Below are 25132 nucleotides of genomic sequence, written 5' to 3' on the forward strand. Positions count from 1 at the left end.
GTCCCTCCCCCACGGCCCACAGGCTCCGATCGCAGCAAGGGGGCAGCGGGCAGGTGGGGCAGCGAGCTGGTGGGCTGCTGCGCGCGATTTTGCGCATTGGGCCTCTAGTCTTTTTAATATTTGTGTACTTAAACACGTAAGTGGTTTTACAAAGAAAATCCTATTTTGCATTGAATGTGAATTTTCAGTCTAGATTTCTTTGGGTGAGTTTTTAAAAATCTAATTCGTTTATTTTGCCCTGAACTACAATTACCTAACTGCTCTTCAGCTTCTCTGTTTGGCCATCTAATAAACACTTTATACTTATTTCCAGAATTGAATTTTAGACTCTCCCCTCCCCACAGGGCCCATTCCTTGTCTAGTCTTCCTCCATATTAATGAACAGCAGCTTCATTCCACCAGTTGTTCAGGCTAAAATCCTTAGCGTCATCCTTGCCTCCTTTTTTTCTGGTTAATATTACAATAGCCTTCTCACTGGTCTCCCTCCCTCCATCCTTATCTCAATCTAGTTGGTTCATCTCCCAAGAGCCAGAGTCATTCTTCTAAAAAGAAAGTCAGATCACAGCCCTCTGCCCAAAACCTACTGAAAGCTACCCATATCTCTGGGTAAAAATCTGGAATCTTTGCAGTTGACTGTAAGGTCACACAAGGTGTGGCCCACCCACTACCTCTCAGACCTCATCACCCACAGCTTCACATATTTTTCGATACATAGTCAATATATGCACTGACTCTCTGAATTTGAGAGTGGGAGAGACAAATGAGAAAGGAAATCTGTCTAGAGGAAGAGGCAGCTTTTACAAATGCACACAAAGGTGCTTTTTAAGACTAGTGGCAGCCCTTCAGACATTCTTGCTCGTGCATGAACAGATCAAATATGCCTTTGCCACAGGGCCTTTGCACATGCTATTCTTCCTTCTCTCAGAAATTCTCATCCTTCTCTTTAAGCAGATCTCTTCTCAAAATGACACCTTGGAGAGGCCTTCTCTGTCACCTCCCTGTCTATAAAATAGCACCTTTCCTCACTTTTATCCTTCTTACTCTGCTCTATTTTTCTTCATAGCATTGTTACCACCTGGCATGGTATTTATTTATTTGTTTGTGGCTTTCATCTCTAGAATTCAGGCTTCATGAAGGCAACAACTTTGTCTTTTTGTTGTTGTTGTTCACTACTGTATAGATTGAACACGTAGAAATCATCTTGGGAACAAATTAGGCATTCAAAAAAAATTGACACATTTATGTGTTTGTCTGCTAAGTCCCTTTTCTTCTCTATTGAGTGTCAAATCCTGAGTGCTAAATGCTGGAGATATAAATGATAAACAGAACAGACTCTCTCATTGTCTTTAGAGCTAAGAGTCTTTGGGCTTTAAGAGAATAAAATCATTTTCTGTGCCACAGGATGTGAGCTGGTTTGATGACCCCAAAAACACCACTGGAGCATTGACGACCAGGCTGGCCAATGACGCTGCTCAAGTCAAAGGGGTACGTGCCTCCTTTCTGTGGGTGTGGGTCTTAGTTGGCCACTTTGAATCTCAGCATGAAACTAATTTCCTCATTTCCGGTGTTAGTTCCCATTATATTTAAGAAAATGTTAAATAAACATATAACCTACACAGTATATCATGTGCCTGATAGCAAAAATGTTAACTATTTAAACATCATATACCGTTTAGTGTATAGATAACTTACAAGCTTTCTTTTGTTATTTGCTATCTTGTTTATGCTATTAACAGTATACACGTGGAAAGATGATTATTCATCAAAGGGAGTATTTACCAGCATATCACACAGGATCAGTCTGTTTTAATGTTCAACTAATTGACAAAATTTTAATTGCCTCCAGAAAAGAAAAAAAAAAGAATGTACGCAGTTGCTATAAGAAAGTTTGGGGACCCTAGCTGCTTTAGCTCAGTGGATAGAGCGTCAGCCTGCAGACTGAAGGGTCCCAGGTTCAATTCCAGTCAAGGGCACATTGCCCGTGTTTGCAGGCTCGATCCCCGGTAGGGGGTGTGCAGGAGGCAGCCAATCAATGATTCTCCCTCATTGTGTTTCTGTCTCTCTCTCCTCTCCTTTCCTCTCTGAAATCAATAAAAATATATTTTAAAAAACAAGAAAAAGAACATTTGGGGCACTACATTCAGAGGGGAGGGAAGAAAACCTTTTAAAAAGCTTGAAAGAAATGCATTGGAAGCACATTAAAAAGTTAAAGCAAGGGGAGAAGGAACAACATTATCTGACTGTAAAGCTAAATTTGGCTGCTGTGTGAATCTCTTTGATCAATATAACGAGAAACTTGAACCAGGACGTTTTGATTTATGGATGAAGTGACAATCCCTTCTACAACTACAACTGTTTATAACAAAAAAAAAAAAAATGCTTTTATTCAGAAAGCACAAATATTTTGGAACTGGATTTCAAGCATTATGATGGTGTTTTGAGGAGGAAATAAATAGCAGGAGAGGGAAGAGCAGGAAACGGTGAGGAGAAAAATGAGTAGGTGAGGAAGTGAGATAGAAATAACATGGGGGTACAGTGGAGAGATTGTGAGGGGGCTTCGTGCGTTTCAAGTGGTGAAGCATTTTTCTTCCTTTGCTTCACACCTGGACTGTGGTGTTTGGAGTGTTACCCCCTCTCAGCCCTACGTTTTGAAATTAAATTAAACCGAGGGGCTTCATCTCCTCCCGCCCCCCGCCCCCCAGCTTGCAGGCTCTAGATCTTTTAGTTCATCTTTCATGAACCATATAAAAGAAGAATTTGTCACCGTTGACCCATGTTACTTATTTCTGTGGCCTTGACTGACATCCAAAGCTAAATATTTATATGTGTGCAAGGCTGTGTGCCCGGATGACTCACGAGCCCCGCACTGCGGGGGAGGTTCTGAGTGCTCCTCTCAGCCGCCTGCTGTGGGAATGAGCTCTGAGCCGGACCTGTAAATGCTGAGAACAGCAGCCTCCACATCCTTCCCAGGCACAGCTCTCTCCTCGTAGGAGAGAATCCTTGATCGGCTAATAACTTTCGACTTTCGAATTGAAAATGTATAAATACAGAGAGAGCTGGCTTGGAAGGCCACTCCATTCTTTGACTTATACCCAATTTAGCTAAGCACCCCTTTGATAGAAGCTCAATGACGGCATCAAATAAAAATAAATGCTCTGTTATTTATGCTGTCTCTCAGTCTCCAAGGCAGTTCCCTGGTGCAGAATTTAAAGTATAGAGGCTACTGTTAGTTGTAGCAACCTTTTTTTTCCTAATTACTGGTCTATTGTTTTATCATATAAGTGTTGAATGGGTTTAAAGAGTCAATATTGGGGAAGGGGGTCTTATAAAGGATCCTGTCCTAAAATTCATAACTAAGAGAAGTTTTCGTTATTAATCAATGTACCTGCTCATTTCGGGGTCGGGAGAAATTTGTCCAAAGTCACAGAAGTGGCAGTGACCACCCTGGACTGTACTCCACCACAATCTTTACCTGCGACCAGCCCTACTCAAGCAGAGGAAATTCAGACAGTGGGAAAGAGCATAGCCATTTCCAGACAAAGCAGATCTGGGGGCCAGAGGAGGAATGTGGAATGGCTCTTGGGCACAGGGGGTTTCCAGGGTAGAGGAAGAGAAGTATGGAATGGTAGATGGAATTGACCTTCTGGTTTGACTCCTGGTCTTAGAGTTGCAAATCACTGCACACTATTAAAAGTTATGCTTCAGGGTCCCCTGGGCATTCAAACAGAAGGATCTGATGCCTGCTTAATATCCTGAATTAAATTCCATAACTTTCAGCTCTCTGTATTTTTTCCAACTCAAATGCAGATTAAATTGCACACAGTAAGCATCTCACATATGCCAACATACATTTGGATATTCTTAATGACAAATGTTATAAGTAATTTTGCAGCTAACATTGGAAATTTCCAACATTCCCAGTTTAATATAATTGTCAGACTCTTTTATCTTGTTAATTTGCAGAGCTCACTTTAGTGATCATGGTTTGATTAATGGAAATTTTCTTGGTATTGAAACATCAGAAGAAATAGAAATATGCAATTGAATTCTATATTATTGATCTTGAACTTTCAGTATTTATTCTGAAGTCATGAAAATCTTCATTTTACAAACCAAATAAACTTACAAGTAAACCTTTAGTTTTTTATTACTGAGATGATAACCAATAGGTTTTCATGAGGCTGAATTGTCACAATTCTAAAGAAAATGTAAGCATGGATTTTAAAGATAATGTAAAAGTGTGCATTTAATTTGTTTTGTTTTGTTTTGTAGGCAACAGGTTCCAGACTCGCTATAATTGCCCAGAATATAGCAAATCTTGGGACAGGCATTGTTATATCCTTAATTTATGGCTGGCAATTAACACTTTTACTCTTAGCAATTGTACCCATCATTGCAATAGCAGGAGTTGTTGAAATGAAAATGTTGTCTGGACAAGCACTAAAAGATAAGAAAGAGCTAGAAGGTTCGGGGAAGGTGAGTTCAACTAAGCGAATTGCTTACCTAAGTAGATTGAAATATTCTAATCAGTGTTATTCTGTTACTATAACTCATTACTACTCATAAGCTCGAAGAATGTTCTCAACAAATAAAAAATAGAACTACTATATGACCCAGTGATTACACTTCTGGGTATTTGTCCAAAGATATCCAAAACACTATTTCAAAAAGATATATGCACCCTTATGTTCATTGCAGTATTTATAATGGTCAAGATATAGGAGCCATCGGGTGATTGGAGCCTGCAGGCCAGGAGGAGGGATGGAGAGGTTGGCCAGCAGGTTCTGATCGGGCAATCGGGGCCTGCAGGCTGGAGGCAGCTCCTGTGTTGAGCATCTGCCCCCTGGTGGTCAGTACATGTCATAGCGACTGGTCGTTCCACTTTTCAGTTGATTTGCATATTACCCTTTTATTATGTAGGATTATTATATAGGATAATTTTTAATTAAAAAACGAATGGAAAACCTTATTCAATAATAAAGGCATTCTTAAGTGGCTGGGATATTAAGAGGCCCAATACACATCCCATTATTAATGTACATTTAATGACCTTAGGAAGTGCTCTTGATATTTGTTAAGGTAAAGAAATAATGATATAAGACCAAATATGGAATTGTATCCCAATTTTGTTAAATATGTACATGCTTAGGGGGAAAAAAATGTAAGCTAATATCTAAAATACACCAATATGTGACTTTGTACCTCTTTGTATTTTCCAAATATTATTCAGTTGGCATGAGTGATAAATATAAAGAGAAAAAATATGAACATCACATTAAAAAAATATATAATTACTATAAAAGTAAAATGTTACCATCATAGAAGAAACAGCACTGCAGTAGATGTAAAATACTGAGTTCTCGGGTGAATTTTGCCACTATAAAGCTATGTGGCTTTAGGGAAATGCCTTTCTCGGTTTAAGCCTTAGCTTCTCTTTCTGTAAAAAGGAGATTGAATTAGCCGATCTCTCTTCCAGATATAAAACTCAATTTGATAAATTACTTAGGATCCTTTTCCATAGTGAAGAAGCTCATAGGTCATAAGAAGTTAATAATGTTCATTTTATTACTACATATTCTCTATCTCTTTTATGGAATTCAAACTAACTGCCCTCGTTTGTCTTTGTGCCCCTGGGTGATTGGGTGCTCTGTTACAGATCGCTACCGAAGCAATCGAAAACTTCCGAACTGTTGTTTCTTTGACTCGGGAGCAGAAGTTTGAATATATGTATGCACAGAGTTTGCAGGTACCATACAGGTAATAACCACTGCAGAGTGTGTCGATCATCAGAGGGGTTGTCCAGAGGATTACTTTGGCCAGAAGGTAGGGAACAAGTGGAGAAGCTACTAGAAGGGAACCATTGGAGAAGCACTTGTAACTATGCAGGAGAGAAATCACAAGACCCTGACCTAAGACGGGGGCATCTCTGAGGTAGAACCTGTAAGAACAGGTGCCTGATGGGAAAGGGTGGAAGAGAGGATACTGATAATGACTCTCTGATGCCAAGTTTGGATATGTCACAAGTATTTGCCTTGTTGGGAATTAGTTCTTTGTGGAACATGAGGGGGTGGTGCATCGTAAAGGATGCCTTTTCTTCCTCTCGTTACCCTACTCCAGGGAAGCCTGCTCTTCCTCTAGTGAACTCATCCAGTGGGGGCTCTGAGAAGTGATCTAAGCATAAGGAAGCCCAACCTTTGAGTCTCGGTTTCTTCTATGGGAAAAGGAGAGAGCTCCACCTTATCGATGGGTTTTCAAACTTTTCCTTTACGATAGTAGAGCCTATGATTTCCTGGGGAAAATTATTTGAAATCCCAATATGTGAAGTAGATCAAAGCAGAGTTGATCTGGTTGAAGCAGGAGGAGAGGCCCAGAAGACTGCCCACTTGTCGGCCTGCTCTTACCTTCACGTTGCCCAGTTCCGGGTGGCTCAGAAAATGCATGAATGGAAACTCCTTTGTGAAACCACTAACTCCCCAGAGCATGTTATTCATAAGGTAGCTCCACTGCATACACTCTAATCCAACTTGATTCCTGGGTCCCCAATGGCAAGAACATGCCTGATTTCTCTGTGCTGCCCCTCATGGTCCCTGCAGCTTGTAGGTGTTGGATAAAAGTATGTTGTATGAATGTTTACTGTAGTGTACATGAGTGATACATTATATATCCAAGAGGGGGGTGGAAAATGGGGAAGGAACTTCCATTTATGAATCTCTAACAGGCTCTTCAGGTTTTCCTTGGCTTATTTTAACTTAGCCTCAACACTTGGAATTGTGGTTGATCCTTCATTAAAGACCAGAGGCCTGGATGCATGAAATTCATGCATGAGTAGGCCTTTCTTCCCCCGGCTGCCAGCACCGGCTTCCCTCTGGCACCCGGGACCCGGACTTCCCTCTGGCTGCCGGGATCCCGGCTTCCCTCACAGAGGGAGGCCCCACCCACCTGCCACAGACCGCCAGTTGGTGACCTGGACCTCCCTCTGTGGCGATCATGGGGTGATGGCCGGGCCCCCGACCAATTGCATTGCACCCACCGTGGCTGGCCTGGCGCCAGTGGGTGTCATGGCATGGTTCCGGATGGTCGTCTGCTGTTCGGCTGTTCGGTCGATTTGCATATTACACTTTTATTATATAGGATAAAGACTGCGGCTCAGGGATTAGGCAGTTTCCTAAATTCTCACAAGTGGTAAAGTGAGGACCAGAATTCGTTTTTTGGGAACTAAACCCATCATTGCCTGCCATGCCTCCATGCCCACCACTGACCTAGCAAAGGTGACGTTTTAAGGACTGAGACATGAAAGCCAAGTAAGTTTCCATATGTCTTCTTTTCAGAAACTCTTTGAAGAAAGCACACATCTTTGGAATCACATTTTCCTTCACCCAGGCAATGATGTATTTTTCCTACGCTGCCTGTTTCCGGTTTGGTGCTTACTTCGTGGCACGTCGGGAGATGGCGTTTGAGGATGTTCTCTTGTAAGTAGTGGATTAATATTTACACTTAGACTCTAGAAATAAAGCCGAGGTAAACAAGCTTCATGCCTGCGTGGAAAACCTTTCCTGTGAAGCTTCAGGAACAGATTTTAGTGATTCAGAAAGTGTCATTTTGCCTCTGAGTCTTCGTGTATTGTCACTGAAGCACCTCTCTCATTTGGGGAGTCAGTGACTTCCTGTCACCAAAGTGCTGACTCACACATTTGATCTTCTGGGTCTGTGGTTTGTTGGGGTGGTGATTCAGTCAGGGGTTTCCAGAAGGCCTTGACCTTTGGGAGGAAGCCTAACCCTGAACCAAGTATCTGGCTCTCTTTGATAAAGAAGAGGAGTTAGAAGAGCTGGAGAACTTCAGAAATGACAAAGGGAAGCTAGACTTGGATTTTTGCTTCATCTCTTTGCCGAAAACTGTACCTCAGTTGGGGGGACACAGGCCTGAACTTCATTATACTTCTAAATTACTTAGATACGCAGTTTGTATATGAGTGTCTAGATTTGGTGATGGGTGAGATTCTGCCCTGTGAAAACATACCATCATTGGTAGGAATATAGTTTTACATTTAAACCAGAATCACCTAAGCTTGGCAACATGATGTGTTGGTATAAGATGTTCATCCTATGTAGATATGGACATAACATACATTATAGTTTTCTCGGGATGACTCTAACAGAAGATTTAAAATTTCCACTTAATATATCCATTTGACAAGTGATATGCTGGTGCTATTTATGACCACGACCAGGAGAGGCATCATTCGCATCACATCGGGGCTCTGATTAGACACTGTGTGCTGGAGGCAGAGAGTCTGGATTCTGGAGGAGAGGCAGTGAGGGACTCACAGTATTAATCTGGGAGGGTTCCCAAGTCTTAGGTCAGTTCCAGGTGCACTGTTTAAAAAGGCATGTTGGTAAGTGTGTGCGGGGGAAGGCAGCTGGAATGTTGAGAGTATAAGAAGTTATCAAAGTTCCTGCACTGTACCTGAGATGTAGCCGAAATCCCAATCTAGCTTTCCCTGGCCATTTCTGAAATTCTCCAGCTCTTACCTTGTGCTGCTCTTTTTCCCCCACAATATTCCTATACTTGAAGGATGTCTTAAGCAAAAGGATGTAGATTTTTTTTTTTTCAATTTGAAAAACTTAACAGTAGACTTAATCAAACTTGCTACTTCCTAAAACAGAAGATAGCAGCGAATGTAGGGAAGTGCCTGGGCATAAACAGTAAGAGCTGGACTAGACACCCTGTAGAGTCCTTCCCAACTTGAAGCAGTTATGGTTCCCATGTCATAGATGAAAAGCTTGATGCATCTTGGGAGCAGCATGCTATCTGTGTCTGTAAGGAGCTCTTTCCTTACTGTATAGCTCATAGGTTTTCTAAGACTGGTGTAATTCTAGCATCCCTGCCTATGTCCATTATTGATTGCCACAATGATGCTGCATAACAGCTAGCCATTAGAGTGGCATACAATGATAGACATTGATTTTTACCCACAAGTCTATTGGTCAGCTGGACAGTTCCGCTGATCTAGGTTGGGCATAACAGAGCTCAGCCAGGCTCACCTGTGTCTGCAGTGAGCTGTGAGCTAGTGGGCCGGGACCCACACGCTTCCCTCCATCTGTGCCTTGTCCTCCAGCAGACTGGCTGGGCTTGTGGTGATGGCAGAGTTCAGAAGCAGAGAGAGACAGAGAGCGAGAGAGAGAAGCATACAGAGCCCCCTGAGTCATAGGCTTGGAACTGGCAACAGTCACTTCCACCACATCCTGTTGACCAAAGCAAGTCACAAGCCCAACCCAGATTCAAAGGGGAGGAAAACCAATTCCCCTTCTTAATTGGCAGGGCTGCAAAGTCACATTGCAAGAAGACGAGGATACAGAGATGAAAAATGGGGCCATTTTACAGTCAATCTGTTGCACTTACATAAACTTAAAAAGAAAAGTGGTTTTCTATTTTGTAATTGTTTGATTTTAAAAGTGCCAGCTCTCGAGCTTCGCAGTTATAATTATTTGCACCCATTTTGTCTTTGTTTTTTATAGGGTATTTTCAGCTATTGTCTTTGGTGCCATGGCCGTGGGGCAGGTCAGTTCATTTGCTCCTGATTATGCCAAAGCCAAAGTGTCAGCGGCCCACATCTTCATGATAATTGAAAAGACCCCTCTGATTGACAGCTATAGCACAGAGGGCCTACAGCTGGTGAGTTTGATGTTTTGATTATATGATATGCTCCTAACTGATGAATGAAAGTATTCTAGAAGGAGCCCTGGCCGGTGTGGCTCAGTTGGTTAGAGTGTTGTCTCATACACCAAAAGGCTGCAGGTTTGATTCCCAGTCAGGGCACATACCTAGATTGAGGGTTCAGTCCCCAGTTGGGGTACATTGTTGTTTCTCTCTTACATTGATGTTTCTCTCTTCTCTCTCTCTCTTCCTCTCTCTAAAACAGTATGTCCTCAGGTAAGGATTTTTTAAAAAAGTATTCTAAGAGGAAATCTGATAAAACCTATGCTTTTAAAAATTTGCTGATGATAAAATGAAACTTTCTAGATCATGGGTTCATTTTAAAAAATGTTAATAATAATATATTTACATCTAATACTTTTTGTATGACAAAGTTACTGGGAGATAGGAATACTGCCCACTTGATAAGCAAATCTTGTTAACCAAGTTTTATTATACGTGGATTATTCCTGGGGAACAGATTGAGTTATCACATTGTTTTGTATTAACAATACAGGCTATAAACACACTGACTCTTTGAGATTGTATTTGTCAAATTCTAGCAGTTACAAATGAAACCCAATTATAATACATGTTCACTACCTTTGACACCTGGAGCTCAAGGGGGTTGGCCATGCAATGTGTTTCCAGGGTTACAGCAAAGAAACTGAATGGTATTGTTCTGATTTTAGAACACATTGGAAGGAAATGTGACATTTAATGAAGTCGTGTTCAACTACCCGACCCGGCCCGACGTGCCCGTGCTGCAGGGGCTGAGCCTGGAGGTGAAGAAGGGCCAGACGCTGGCCCTGGTGGGCAGCAGCGGCTGCGGGAAGAGCACGGTGGTCCAGCTGCTGGAGCGCTTCTACGACCCCTTGGCCGGCACAGTGGTGCGTACTCAACTCACTTGAAGTGTTTCATCGTCTAAAAGCCTGGATGCATTTAATTTTTCACTGTAAGCCATGGTTTTTCAAACCTTTGAAGAACAGTCCCACTTAATTTCTGACATCCTAGATATGGTCTCCAAGCTCAGCATCGGTCCCAGCTAACATCTCCAGCCTCTCTCTCAACACTGCCCCTTCTCTCAGTTAGGCTTCAGCTTACATGAGAAGTTCCAGCAAAAACTTAAGGAGCCATAAAGATAGAGGAGGGGTGGGTAGGAGAGACAAGGTGGGAGCCAGGAATGGGGAGTGTTTCAAGAAGGGGACGGTAGTCAGCAATGACAAAGGCTATGGCGAGGCAGAGTAAGATGAAGAGTGTAATAACATGATAAGATTTGGCAATGAATGGGCTGCTTCTGACAGTCTAAGGCAGTGGTCGGCAAACTGCGGCTTGCAAGCCACATGCGGCTCGCGAGCCGTGGTTTGCCGCTCTGTTGACTAATGAGTTTGCCGACCACTAACCTAGACTCTCGATTCCAATAATTACAAGCTGTTGTGGTTCCTTGTGATTAAGCCCCTATCCCAGTGGTCAGCAAACTCATTAGTCAACAGAGCGGCAAACTGTGGCTCGTGAGCCGCAGTTTGCCGACCACTGGTCTAAGGTATTCTCAGTGAAGAGGTGGTGCTTGGAAGCAGGTGAGCATTGCTGAGTTGTGGTTAGGAGGAGAAACAGACTGGGTATAGACTATCAAGATCAAAGATGAAGGAAGGGCAAATAGGAACAGCAGCTTGAGTGGGGAGGTGGAGTCTAGGGAAAATGGTGATGGGGGGAGATCTTGAGCATTTTTATGGCTGAGGGAAAGATAAAGCTGTTGATGGAGAAGGCATTGAAGCATTTTCTGAGGGGAAAAAAGTAAGATCAACCAATTTTAGAAGTGGGTAGAGAATGTAGAGGGATTCCCTTTTGTTTCTTGAACTAATAGAATAAGTGAATGGTTATATTTATTTATGAAACAAACCTTGCTGAGTACCTGTCAGGGACCATCTTAGGTACCGGGGATGAGATAGGAGTCATGAGGGGAGTAGTAAAATTTTAAATAATTATAATGGAGAATAGGGGAAAAATCAGATTAGGAAGGAATAGAATTTACAGCAAGAAAATTTCATTATGAAGATGTTATTTAACTATTGGTTGCACTCAGATGATATTAAAAATATTAACAACTGGAATGGTAAGGGCACTGACCAACCAGAATGGACTCCTGTTCCATATAGTCAGATTGATGCCCATCAGCTCCATAGGGGCCCTACTTGCATTAGTGACTGACATGAAAATAGAATTTTCAGCCTGTAAACCAGGGCATTTTTCCTTCCCCATAGAATTCATGGTTACTCAGTTGTATGTTTTATTGTATTCAAAGACAGTTATGCCTTTACGCAGTCTATTCGTTCACAGCTACATAAGCTTTGTTTCTTATTTTTTATTATCTTTATATATATATTTTTGTGTGTATGAATTCTGATTTCATGCTTCAATTTTGTGGCTAAAGTTTAAACAAAGGACTCTAAATGAAGACCTCGCTGACAAATGAGGCAATCAGAGGAGGAAATGCTAGCTCTCAGACACTGATGATGGCCCTTAATGGACATGTATTAAGCAGTGTGTTAAATGTTGAGCTCTAATGAGTTATAGGGTCTGGTGTCTGTCCTCAACTGAAGAGATGGGGCACATACTTCCATGAGGTAGAATAAAGAAGATAAGTTTGAACCAGTTCTTAAGGGATAAGTAGAGCTGGTTGCATAAGGGTATGAGGGTAAGCAGTGAATCAGATGCCATTTGATGCAAGAGATCATGTGAACTGTGGTTGATAAGTGATTTGTTCCCGATGTCCATATAGGCCAGTTTGGCTGAAATAGTGGGTTTAACCCGAGTTGTGTGCTCGTGTTTTTGGTTTTTTTTTTAATCTTTATTGTTGAAAGTATTACATATACTATTACATACGTCTCCTTTTTCCCCCTATTGACCTCTCCCTGGCCACCCCCACCCCTCTCATGCTTTTTATTTTATTATAGCCCATTTAGGAAGGACAAAAAAATTTGCATGGCCTCACTATTGCACTCATAGTCACTTTAATGGAAATAGCGCTCGATAACAGAGTTGAGTTGAAAACAACAGTAATGGTAAACAGTACAATAATTAAACAAGAAGAAAGTAAATAAATTAATTAATTATCCTACACATACATAAATAAAAGGGAAGCATAATTAAAACATGGATCATATCAGTGATGATACAGCATATGAAACAGAAACTGCTATAGTATTTCCAAGGTTATCCAAGTAGATAAGTATTTAATAAAAGCAATTAGCTGCTTACAAAATCATTGAGAGAGTTGGAAGAGTAGAAGGGAAAAGTGGAAGAAAGTAAGTGCTCTAAGACAGCCAAATCACAGACCGCAGGCTGGGATCCTGTTGCCAGGAAGTTGCGCAAATTATGCCACTGTCAGAGCTACACCAAACTTGAAGACGTAAGATCAGAGTGTGCCTTTTGCAAAAACTCCTGTCTGCTGGAACATGTGTGTAAGCTTACCACTGCTACTTAAGAGAATTGGCCTCTGCCTTCCAGATTTTGCAAAGGGTTCCTCAGTGGTAGAACCTCAGTTACTTCCAGAACCAGAAGAGAGTCTGGGAAATAAGTTTTAGCCTTCCAGCCCCTTGATTTATGGAAGGGCAGACACAGAATAAAATGGTGATGAATGCTGAGTGCATTGGACAATAACCATCTCAAGACGACACTGATAATGCACCGAAAGCAGTGTCCTCACCTATTGTAGGAATGCTTTATCGGCTCCTGTGCATTTGCACTCGAACTTTGAAATACTGCCAAGTGGCACATAGCAGCCAGACTTAGTGGAAATGTCACCAATAAACACTATTGTGTGTGCCAAGTTTTGCTTATGAATACCAATTAGTAACCCTTAACTCAGTGGTTAGTAGTAATTAGTCCTCATTACCTTGTAAAAATGGGGATGTAGGATTTGAGCATTATTTGATCTTTGATCATAAGAACTGAAAAAAGGACTTGATCCTGAGCTCAGGAAATCTTATGAACATTACCCGTGTGGTGGTTCTCAGAATGGTGTATATCAGAATGGCCTAGAGCCGTGGTCAGCAAACTGCGGCTCGCGAGCCACATGCGGCTCTTTGGCCCCTTGAGTGTGGCTCTTCCATAAAATACCACGGCCTGGGCGAGTCTATTTTGAAGAAGTGGCATTAGAAGAAGTTTAAGTTTTAAAAATTGGGCTCTCAAAAGAAATTTCAGTCGTTGTACTGTTGATATTTGGCTCTGTTGACTAATGATTTTGCTGACCGCTAGCCTAGAGAGCTAGTAACGAACACAGCCACCTGGTTTATTCAAGTAGGTTAGGACCTGGCCTTTCAGTTTTCACAGTTTTCCCAGATGATTCCGATGCCAGTTATAGTTGGAGAACCTCTGGACTCATCCATTTGAATCGTTTTGGTTAAATTGTGGGGAGTGTTGAACAACGAAGCTACAGAATTGTGTGTATAGAGGGAGGTTCCAAGTTGTGTGGAGCCTGGAGGTTATTCAATTTTATGAACTCTACTTAAAAGAACACAAAGTTATGAATACAAAATTAGGTACAGAAGTGACTATTTGTTTAGAATGAGAAAAATCACAACAAAATTTTGGAAACTTAAAGATTCTGGTTCCTTCTTTAGGCAAATTGTCATCAATACAGTACTTACCTGGAAGCGCTTCCTCCCCACAGCCTGGCCTTCCTCCCATGCAGAACACTGTCCAAGACCCAGCATTTCCTGCAGTTGAGGCCTTCATTAGCTTCACTGTTAAACTGCCTCTGATTTGAGTCTTCCCCTGACCTATCCTCTCTCTCCTCTCTGGTCCATCCCACACACCACCCTCAGAGTCCTCTGTCCTTAGGATACAGTTAGAAGCCTGTCGTCATTGTGTAGGTATTGCCCAGTGGGTGCCTGGGCTAAGATGGGGGCATCCCTCTTTTGAGGCAGGACAGAAAATATCTTTCAGTTATGAGACACTGTTACCAAAATCCAAAAACTTGATTTCCTAATTAAGTGTTTATTTATATGAGCGGTACTCACTGATTTCCAAGAGTTCCTTGGTCTTCCCTCAAACCTCGCCACCCCCCCCCCGCCCCCCGCCTTAGACCTCAGACAAAGAAGCTCTGCATTCATCTGTTTTACATTTTGGCTTCTACACATGTTTCCCCAAAAAAGAATTTTTCAGCTAACACAGATTTTAAATAGTTTGCAACTCTGATGTATCATGTGGGAAGGAGGAGGCCCAAGACTGTTATTGTATTCAGTGTGATAGAGAAACTCATTTAAACTTGCTGGAATCATTCGAATTTGTCTGATTATATTAGGCAGTATATATTTTCCTCCCAGGGGCATGCACCTGGAAAAAAAATTTTTTAAACACACAACTACTCTTGCTTTTCTCAGATTTCCATTTCTCGAGTACCATGTTCCATTTAACAAGGTCTGCTGTTTTGCCACATGTTTGTATGGTTTTTCCTGCCTCTCTCCGCCTTCACTTCACACTGTAAGGAAGCCTGGGGCATAGATGCTTGGAACAGTCTCCATGGCAACTGGGCTTGGTACCAATAAGGTCACGGCTGTATTCCATTTTGCATCTGCGAGATTCACAAGCAGAAGCTGCCTTCCTGCAGCAGAGATGGTACCCTACCCCTGGCCAACTGTCTCCCAGAGGTGCCCAGCCAGGCACACAGGATACAGAGAGTATTTATGGCTCTCGGTATATACTCATCACCACTATTAGAAGAGCTTGAAGCTGAGTCACTCATGTCTTTATCAGAGGGGATGAACAGCTCTCTCACTCTTATGCCAGAATTTTCTTGCAAAGTAGATCTTTGCAGCAGACACATCCACATCAGAGAGTGAGGATTTTTATCAGCAAGGCTGTGAGGGGCACCACCTGGGCATCTACAGCAGAATCCAGGGAGCCAATGACCAGAGAAAGGCCAGCCTCTCCTTGCTACTTCTTTGGCTCAGCATTAGAGATGTCCATCCATCCTTTCATCCATCAACCATCTACCCATCCTCTGTAGTTCCAACTACAGCACATGCAGAGAGATATATATTGCTTGTAGTCCTTGCATGCATGCTCTGTGCCCAGCAACTGTGCTAGTTGGGGGTCCATAGATGATCTTGTCTAATCCTTAATTCCAAGAGTTTAGGAATGATCATAATTCCCGTTTCATCCACAGGAAACGCTTGAGAAATTAAATCACTTTCTCAGCATCAACAACTACTGCGCACAGCAGCCACCTTCCTCCCACACTCACTTCTATTCCGTTTAATTGCTGCAGCCCATTCCTCAAAAACCTGATCCTAACCAACTCAGGGCAGATCAGAACGCTGACCTGCAAACCTATTATGTGGTCAGAGTAGTTACTTATTCCCCATCTAATCTCAGCTACTTTTCCTATGAAAAATCAATACATAAGAAGAAGGATGCCAGGAAATCTCCCGGAAACACAATACATTGTATTAGTTTCCTGTGGCTGCCATAGCAAGTTTCATCACATTTAGTGTAAAAAACAACAAAATGTATGATGTTACCAATTCTGGAGGTCAGGTGTCCAGAATGGCTCTCACTGGGCTAAAATCAAGGGGTCAGCAGGGCTGGGTTCCTTTTGGAGGCCCTCAGGGAGAATCCGTTTCTGACCTTTTCTGGCTCCTGGCCCTTCCCCATCCTCAAAGCCAGCAATGACTGATTGAGTCTTTTCTACTGTTGCATACTCTGCTACTCACTCTCCTGCCACCTCTTCCATAGTTTAGGACCCTATGATCACATCGGGCCCACCTGGATAACCCAAGATAATCTCTGCATTTTGAGATCAGCTGATGAGCAAATTGATACAATTCCCCTTTGCTGTATGCCATAACATTCACGAGTTTCAACAGGGGTCCTCAAACTTTTTAAACAGGGGGCCAGTTCACTGTCCCTCAGACCATTGGAGGGCCGGACTATAGTTTAAAAAAAACTATTAACAAATTCCTTTGCACACTGCACATATCTTATTTTTATGTAAAAAAACAAAACGGCAAAAACACCCGCATGTGGCCCGCGGGCCGTAGTTTGAGGACACCTGGGTTAGAGCATCAGTATCTCGGGCTTGTGTGTGTGGCATTATTGTACCTACCACCTGCATATATCAAATACCTGGGTTAAAGCAGAAGGAGCATGGCAGCTCCTCAAAGCATACAGTTATGACCTTATTTAATTAACCTTGATAATTAAAAACAACCAGCAACAATAAAAAGGTAGTCTCACCGTCAGCTGGCAGTTTTGGCGTGCGGATAATGGTATCAATATTGCCAAATGCGCAGTGTGCTGGTCATGAGGTTGATCTGTGAACTCCTGCTTTCAGCGCATCGACAGCAAAGAAATAAAGCAGCTGAACGTGCAGTGGCTGCGAGCACAGCTGGGCATCGTGTCCCAGGAGCCCGTCCTGTTTGACTGCAGCATCAGGGAGAACATTGCCTACGGGGACAACAGCCGGGTGGTGTCCCAGGAAGAGATTGTGCGGGCCGCCAAGGAGGCCAACATCCACCACTTCATTGAGACGTTGCCTGACGTAAGTCTCCCTCCCACGTGGGAGTCCAGGAGCCCGTGGCAGCCTCCCTGACCTACAGTTTGATTTCTAAAGGGCTGGTTTCCCAAAGGTGAAGGAAAATGAGCAACTATAACACACACACCCCTCCCCAACACACACCCACACCTGAGTACAGGAGTCTGCCCACATTTTCTATCCCCCCTGGCGGACCGTCCCTGTGAACAAGCCTGACAGTGCATATGTCTGGGAGGCCTTTCCCTTCAAGTCTGAGTGCAGGGCCCACAGAAGCAGGCATAGTCCTCCCTCCCCAAGTATCTCCCAACCTTCCTTTTTGCAGCTCTTCCTCAAGCCTCAAGCCTCCCTGTGGAGTCGGGCCAGGGGACAGGACCCAGGCCAGAAAGAAGGCTCTCTGTGAATAGGGCTGACCCGCCGGGGTGGCAGTGATGTGGTGTAATCTCTCACCATTGCCCGTTTCATGGGCCCCAAGCTCTGCTTACAGGGTTGATTATTGAAACCTTCCCTGGACTGTCCTCCGAATTCCTCCTAGGAAGCTAGATAAACAGAACTTCTCACCCTCGTAAGCCCCTTAAGTCCTATATCTTATTTATTTTATTTTTCGTTAATCCTCACTCTGTTGATTTTTAGAGAGAGTGAGAGGGGGAGAGGGGAGACACAGAGAGAAAAACATCAATGTAAGAGAGACACATGGATTGGTTGCCTCCCGCACATGCCCCCATCAGGGCCAGGGATTGAGCCTGCAACCGAGGTCCGTGCCCTGGGCCAGAATTGAACCTGGGACCCTTCAGTCTGATAGGCGCTCTATCCACTGAGCCAAACCGGTCAGGGCTTCAGTCCTTTATTTTAAAGTGAATCTTGACATGACTCTTCAACCCCTCTTCCCTCTCTATTGTAAGGAAGTGTCCCCTAAGAAATAAAGCTCAGTAGCGTCAAACCAGCAGGGAAGGCAGTCTGCTCGTGGGGAAGGATAGCAATACCGGGTGGCCCTCTTTACCACTATTTTCTTTTCCTGGGGCTCTTCTTTGGATAACTGCTGCCACCACATCGTAGTCCCCAGGAGAGGATATTGTCCCCCTCCCAGCCTTTCATCTTCTAGCCCACCTGTGAGTAACTGGCCCATTCCACGGCTAGCTCATTTTAAAATATAGTTTCAGTTCCCTTTACTAATGACGAACGAGGTCAGTGTTCTCAGTGTTTGGGCATGGACTATCAGCATCGCCTGGGAACTTGTAAGAAATGCAGATTTTCAGACCCTGCCGCAGACCTGCTGAATCAGACACTCTGGAGGTGGAGTGCAGCCATCGATGTTTTAGTAGCCCAGGTGATGCTGACGCCGGCTAAAGTTTGGGAACCACTGGGCTAGGGATTGACAAAGACAAACACACAGAGTAGCTATTACCTAGCTTATTAATATGCCTGCCCTGTGCCATTGGTCTTCCACTGGGACCCCACCATTCTGGGCTCCTGGGCTCCATCTGTCTCTCAGAGCACAAGTAGATCTTATGAGTCTTTTTCTCAGACGGGGAAAGAGAAGGCAAATCCCTTGAGTCCTGTTTTCTGTCTGAGGAGCCACTTCTTCTCCTGAGTGATTTGTACATGGATTTACCTCGCCCTGCAGGGTGACAGTCCTGCCTTTACCTGCCTCAACAGGCTCAGTACTCTATCAGTGCCACCTGGTCACCCCTCCACTCACATGGGACACAGTGCTCCTGCCTCCCCGGCAGATGTAGCCCTGGAGTAGGGCCAGCCCCGAGCATCGGCTGGAACCTCACCTGGAGTCTTCTTATTCCATCTGCAGGTGGAGTGCTCGGTCTGAGTGCCACAGAACTAGGGCTGCAGGTATAGCAACTAAAAATAGGCAACACTATATAGAACATGAACTTGACAAACTCTTGAGTGTCAGAATCAGAGCCTACATTCTGGCTAAAATTTTAGCCGGGAAGGGCCTGTAAATAAGATAGCATTGTTTTCTAGGGTTACAGGTGCTTTCATATCCTGTTTTGGCTCTCCCCTATGTACCCTCCTAACATCTGTTCCTATCATCATAATCAATGTGACAGTTGCCTAATGTGGGCAACACGTGTGTGGAAAAAAAAAATGGGGAGAGCCAGATTTAATGCTTAGCATCCATTAAAATTGTTGAAACATGGAAGATAATTTTATTAAAACAGACACCAAAAGGTGAGCATCCTAAGAATGCTTCCCTTCCTCACTTTAAAATAATGCAGAGAGCGTCACCTACTGGTTACAAATACAATGAGCATCAAATTTGTATTTATTTTTGTATGCATAGTCCATGGAAATCAAATTTCCTCCCTTCTACCAATCTTTGTCCCAAATATAATGAAACCAGAAGACTGGAAGAGACTAAGATTGAGACAGTATTCTTCCTCCTAGACATGGTGACTTGTTTATACGAAGACATAACTTTGAAAGACATAAGTGTTCTAGTTTCAAGAAGAGAGATCCAACCTGCCATTTGGAGCTATGTCTGTGTTTGCTTCATTCTCTACGAACCGTTCCTATTCTGAACCTAAACTTGTGTTGTACGTAGGGAAGTGGCTATCCTCTTTTCTGTAAGCAAACCCTTTTTTAGAATCTTAGTTGTACTTTTCATAATAGCTCCACCTTATTTACAGAAATACAACACCAGAGTAGGCGACAAAGGAACTCAGCTCTCCGGCGGCCAGAAGCAGCGCATTGCCATCGCGCGTGCCCTGGTGAGACAGCCGCGCATTTTGCTTCTGGACGAAGCCACATCAGCTCTGGACACAGAGAGTGAAAAGGTAAGAATGGAAATTGGACTTACTCACACAGACCTAAGATATAACGTGTGCTGCTATGTTTTGATTATCACTTACGTCACCTTTCAGTGGAATTCAAACACTTGCCGTAGCTGTTATTACTGGTAAAGGGAACTGAGCTCAAACCAGGCAAAACAGCCCTGGATCACTCTGTATTGACCTGAGAAGCTGCATTCAGGAGACGATGTGTTTCCATTTCCACTCGCGGCATTTCCCCAGAGACTATAGAAAAACGGGGGAGGGCGCTACGCTGTTAAAAGCTGACCGTACCTTAAGGTAAACATTAGTAATCGTTTTCAGTTCGAGAAAAAGTTGAGTATACTCAGGCACCTGGAAGCACACTAATTCTGAGAGGTAGCCTATCTTAAAAAGACCAAAATGCAAGGAGGCTGTCTTCGTGCTCAGTCTTCCCGAATTTGCGGTAGAGCGGGACCAGAGGGCTGCTCTGAAGGATGTTGTATGGCGAGGCACACCAGTACATGTTCTTGAACGATTGGATGGGCTGTATTTATTGTCATGCCTTTGAGAATAGGTAACTCGTGCCTCAGAACTAATCCAAACTAGGATTCGATTATCTTCTGACACGCCAAATCCCTTGCTTTGTAAAACCTGTTACATTTCACTGATACCATTGTTAAAGAAGAACCTATTGTTGGATGGATTCATTTTGAGGGTTATTATGGGAGAGGAAGTAAATGGAGAGGGCTGTTTGTATCAGAATTCATTTACATGAATATCAAATAGGTTGTCCAAGAAGCCCTGGACAAAGCCAGAGAAGGCCGCACCTGCATTGTGATCGCTCACCGCCTGTCCACCATCCAGAACGCAGACCTGATCGTGGTGTTCCAGAACGGCAAGATCAGGGAGCACGGCACCCATCAGCAGCTGCTAGCGCAGAAGGGCATCTACTTCTCCATGGTCAGCGTCCAGGCTGGGGCCAAGCGCTCCTGAACTGTGACCAGATAAGCTGTTAAATATTTTCTAATGTTTGTGTTAAAATATGGCATGTAGTCAAAGTTAAAAAGTGAGCCCTTACTGGAGCTATGTAGAGTGACCTGTGTAATATTTCCTGACACAAGATCATCCCACCAAGTTCAGTCTTGAAAGACTTTATAGTGAAAGGAACCGGAAGAAACATCCTCAGATGGGATAAAACGATGTTTTCAATTGCATTAGAAGTTTATATAATAATTCAAAGTAGATTTTGTTAATAAAATGTGTAACTTTTGTGTATATTTTCTTATTTGGTCTGCAACTGACTGCCTTGCTAAAAGTACTGTAGAAGAAGCAAAAAGTACTGAATGTTTGCATAAAGTGCCTATAATAAAACTAAACTTTTATATGACTGGAGTCATCTTGTCTAAAACACCTGTAAATATATGACCTCCTAATTGGAATATTGAAGATCCTATCTGTATTTTTTATAAGGACTCCTTTAAAAACTCCTATTAATTTTTTATTTTTGTGAGAATGCTTAAATAGTGTAAATAACTCCTGGTCTACATGTATTCTCACACTGGGTCTTAAAGAACCATCTACCTTCATTCTTGGAATTGACCCTGATGATTCTTGCATTTGCACATAATGATGGTTCTCACACTGACCATACAGATCGATACAGGATTCGTGGGCTTGGGTGGGACAGAGGATGCACAATGTGACATGTATACTCTGATATACATTACATATTTTGCATTGCTCTTACAAAGGACTTTTACAGGATTTTAATATTTTTGTACTTTAAAAAAATACAATTACTCTTTTTCTGTTTCAATAATGAATCACTTTCCCAGTTATTGGTCTCTCCAAAGTTGATCTTTCTGGTGGCAGATGTTTAAAATGTCACATAAGCCCTAGCCAGTGTCGCTCAGTTAGTTGGAGCGACATCCCATGCACAAAAAGGTTGCCAGTTCAATTCCCAGTCAGAGCACATACCTAGGTTGCTGGTTTGATCCCCTTTGGGGGGCATGTACAGGAGGCAACTGATTGATGTTTCTCTCTCACATCAATGTTTCTTTCTCTAAAATCAATAGAAACATATCCTCGGGTGAGGATTAAAAAAAATGGTTAAGGAGACAAAAAAAAAAAAAAAAAGGTCCTTATATAATTACTAGAGGCCCGTTGCATGAAATTCGTGCAAGTGGCTCGGCCCTCACAGCCCCGGCTTTGTCCGGAAGGTTGTCCAGTCTGACTAGCATATTATGCTTTCATTATTATAGATAAGTAAGATTATACATACACCCTACAAAGACTGAATCTTGAAGAAATATAAAATCTGAATAGACCAATGAGTAAGGAGATTGAGTCAGTAATCAAAAACCTAACAAAGGAAAGTCCAGGAACAGATTGTCTCACTGGTGAATTCTACCAAACATTCAAAGAAGAATTAACAGCAAGTCTTCTCACAGTTCCAAAAAGTGAAGAGAAGAGAACACTTCCAAACTCATTTTAAGAGGCCAGCACTGTCCTGATACCTAAGCCAAATAAGGACACTTTAAGAAAATTACAGATCAATATCTCTGATGAATATCGGTATAAAAATTCTCAACATAAAGCTAGCAAACTGAATTTAATATCACAGGGTTAGTATCATACATTATGATCAAGGGGGATTTATCTCTGGGATGTAAGGGCAATTCAACATATGCAAATCAACAAATGTAATACACCATATTAACAGATTGAAAGATAGAAATCGCATAATTATCTCAATAGATACAAAAAAAGCAGTTGACAAAAATACAACATCCTTTCATGGTAAAAACTCTCAACAAATCGGGTATAGAGGAAACATACTTCCACACAATAAAGACTATAAAGACAAGCCTACAGCTAACATCATACTCAATGGTGAAAGGGTGGAAGGTTTTCCTCTAAGATTGGGAACAAGATTGGGGTTCCTGCTCTCAACAGTCCTAGTCAACCTAGTGCTGGAAGTCCTAGGCAGAGCAATCAGGCAAGACAAAGAAAAGGCATTGCAACCAGAAAGGAAGACGTAAAATTGTCTTTGCAGATGCTATGATCGTGTGTGTGTGTGTGTGTGTGTGTGTGTGTGTGTGTGTGTGTGTGTGTGTGTGTGTGTGTATCTGGCTTATTTCACTTAGTACAATGTCCTCCAAGTTCATCTGTTTTCACAAATGGGAGGATTTCCTTTTTATGGCTGAATATTTTTCGTGTGTGTTATGTGTGTGTGTGTGACATTTTCTTTATGCCTTCATATGTTGATGAACACAGGTTGTTTGCATATCTTGGTTATTGTGTGTAATGCTGCAGGGAACATGGTGTTGCTAATTTAGTTTTTGGATATATACCCAGAAGTGGGATTGCTGTATGGTATGGTATTTATCTTTTTAATTTTTTTAGTAACCTCTATTCTGTTTTCCATAATGTTAAGCCATCAAATAAATATATGGTTATTTCTTACAATAGCCTTGGGAAACTGATATAAGCCTCGAATCAGAGAAGTTAAGCAAGATGCTTTTCTTATTTGTTAAGTGTGAGGGGAATGAGGCTCTGAGTTGGGCTGGTTAGAACAGAGAAGAACAAGTGGTTCTGGGAAACATCAGAGGTTAGATGTGAAAGGTGGAGGGATGATAAAAGTTGCCTAGCAAAATGCTGTGACGTTGATGGAGATCAACTGTTTTAGGAGGAAGATGATTTGTTCATATGTCTTGAAGGGGACATTATGGTAGAAGGCATTTGAAAGTGTGGCTGCAGGTGCTAACTAAACAAGGATGGTTCCCAGTGTGTGCTGTTTGCTTGAGTTCAACTCTTTTATTTTCCCAGTTGCATTTTAGGATTGTCCAGCTATATCCAATTCTAAACAGTGATGGCCCTTTTCTTTGGTTCACCAGAATCAACGTCTGAATTTAGGCCAAAATGTGTTTCAATCTGTTTCTTGACACACAAAGCAACCATTTGTTCCCAGTTTTCAATAATGTCTTTTTTTATTCATTTTTCTTGCTCACATCTCTGTTTCAAATGCAGCTCCCATCTGTGAGCCATTTGAGGAAAGGACCGTGTCTTTGCATCACTTTGTTCTTGTGTTTGGCAAAGTCCTGAACATATAGCAAAGGTTCCATAAGTGTTCACTCTTTGCCAAGTTTTTGATCTAGAATGTGCCTTCCTCTGGGTCAGTTTTGTTTGATCACAAATTAACATCTGAAAGGTCCTTTGTTAATATGATATGTTAAAATGATTCTTATGTGAAGCCATATAACTTATGTACCCATCATTACCCTAAGACTTGTGACCCAGCCTTATCTATTCAATAGTATAAAAGGGAAGGCCTTATGGGAATTGCATCCATAACTTTGTAAAAGAAAAAAAAATGATTTTATGAAATTGGAGTCATCTGGTAAGAGTATCGTACCAATGCCGGTGTCCTAGGTTTGATTTTGTACTGCAGTTACCACATGACATCATTTGGGGAAGCTGGATGAAGGGCACATAGGACTACAATTTTTGCAACTTCCCACGAGTGTATATTATCTCATAACAAAAAGTTAAGAAAAAAAAGAAATAGGAGAATCAGATGGTTCAACTTTACTGAAATATTTGCTTCTCTTGAAATGATAATTTGGGCTGAAATCTGACAAATGAGAGGGAGTTACCCTGGAAGTGGGCACTTGGTTCACCATCATACTCCAACACCTCTATCAATTCCGGGCACATTGAAAATCCTCAATAAAAATATTGGTTAAATGAAAAAAAAAATAGAGATTTGTTGCTCTTTTTAAAAAAATGATTTCAGGGAACACCTTCTGGAACTGTCTTTGTTTCTCTTGGAACTTCTAACTCCAAGGTGAAAGGCCTCTGCCCTTGGATTCTGGAACAATCAGAATATCAAATAGAAAAGCAGGAATGCTTACAGAGGCAAAGATATATGATGAAATATTTTCACCCGGATTTTTTCAAAAGCGTCTGTTTGAGTCATAGGAGAAGTGACCTTTGAGTTGTAAAGTACACGTTTTCACTTTGTCCACTGGGCAGTCACACTTAAATGTAACCTAACGGTCATCCTTTGGGGTATGGGGAAGCACCTGGATTCTCCAGTCATGAAAGCCTGGGTTTCTCTTTTGGCTTCGGATTTGTT

At 42.3% G+C, this 25132-nt stretch overlaps 1 protein-coding gene across 1 annotated transcript in view; it reads left to right on the plus strand.

Moving 5' to 3' along the window:
• ABCB1 (ATP binding cassette subfamily B member 1) overlaps nucleotides 1–21361 on the plus strand; it is a 77934-nt gene extending 56573 nt beyond the window's left edge. Inside the window, exons 20-28 of the mRNA XM_008151163.3 lie at nucleotides 1402–1485; nucleotides 4273–4476; nucleotides 5657–5757; nucleotides 7329–7469; nucleotides 9516–9672; nucleotides 10386–10583; nucleotides 17030–17236; nucleotides 19873–20019; nucleotides 20782–21361. Coding sequence (XP_008149385.3) covers nucleotides 1402–1485; nucleotides 4273–4476; nucleotides 5657–5757; nucleotides 7329–7469; nucleotides 9516–9672; nucleotides 10386–10583; nucleotides 17030–17236; nucleotides 19873–20019; nucleotides 20782–20988 — 1446 coding nt within the window. The 3' untranslated portion in view covers nucleotides 20989–21361. The remainder of the gene's footprint in view (nucleotides 1–1401; nucleotides 1486–4272; nucleotides 4477–5656; nucleotides 5758–7328; nucleotides 7470–9515; nucleotides 9673–10385; nucleotides 10584–17029; nucleotides 17237–19872; nucleotides 20020–20781) is intronic.
• The last annotated feature ends 3771 nt before the right edge of the window (nucleotides 21362–25132 follow it).

The sequence above is a fragment of the Eptesicus fuscus genome, chromosome 14, assembly GCF_027574615.1.
Source record: "Eptesicus fuscus isolate TK198812 chromosome 14, DD_ASM_mEF_20220401, whole genome shotgun sequence".
Lineage (NCBI taxonomy): Eukaryota > Metazoa > Chordata > Mammalia > Chiroptera > Vespertilionidae > Eptesicus > Eptesicus fuscus.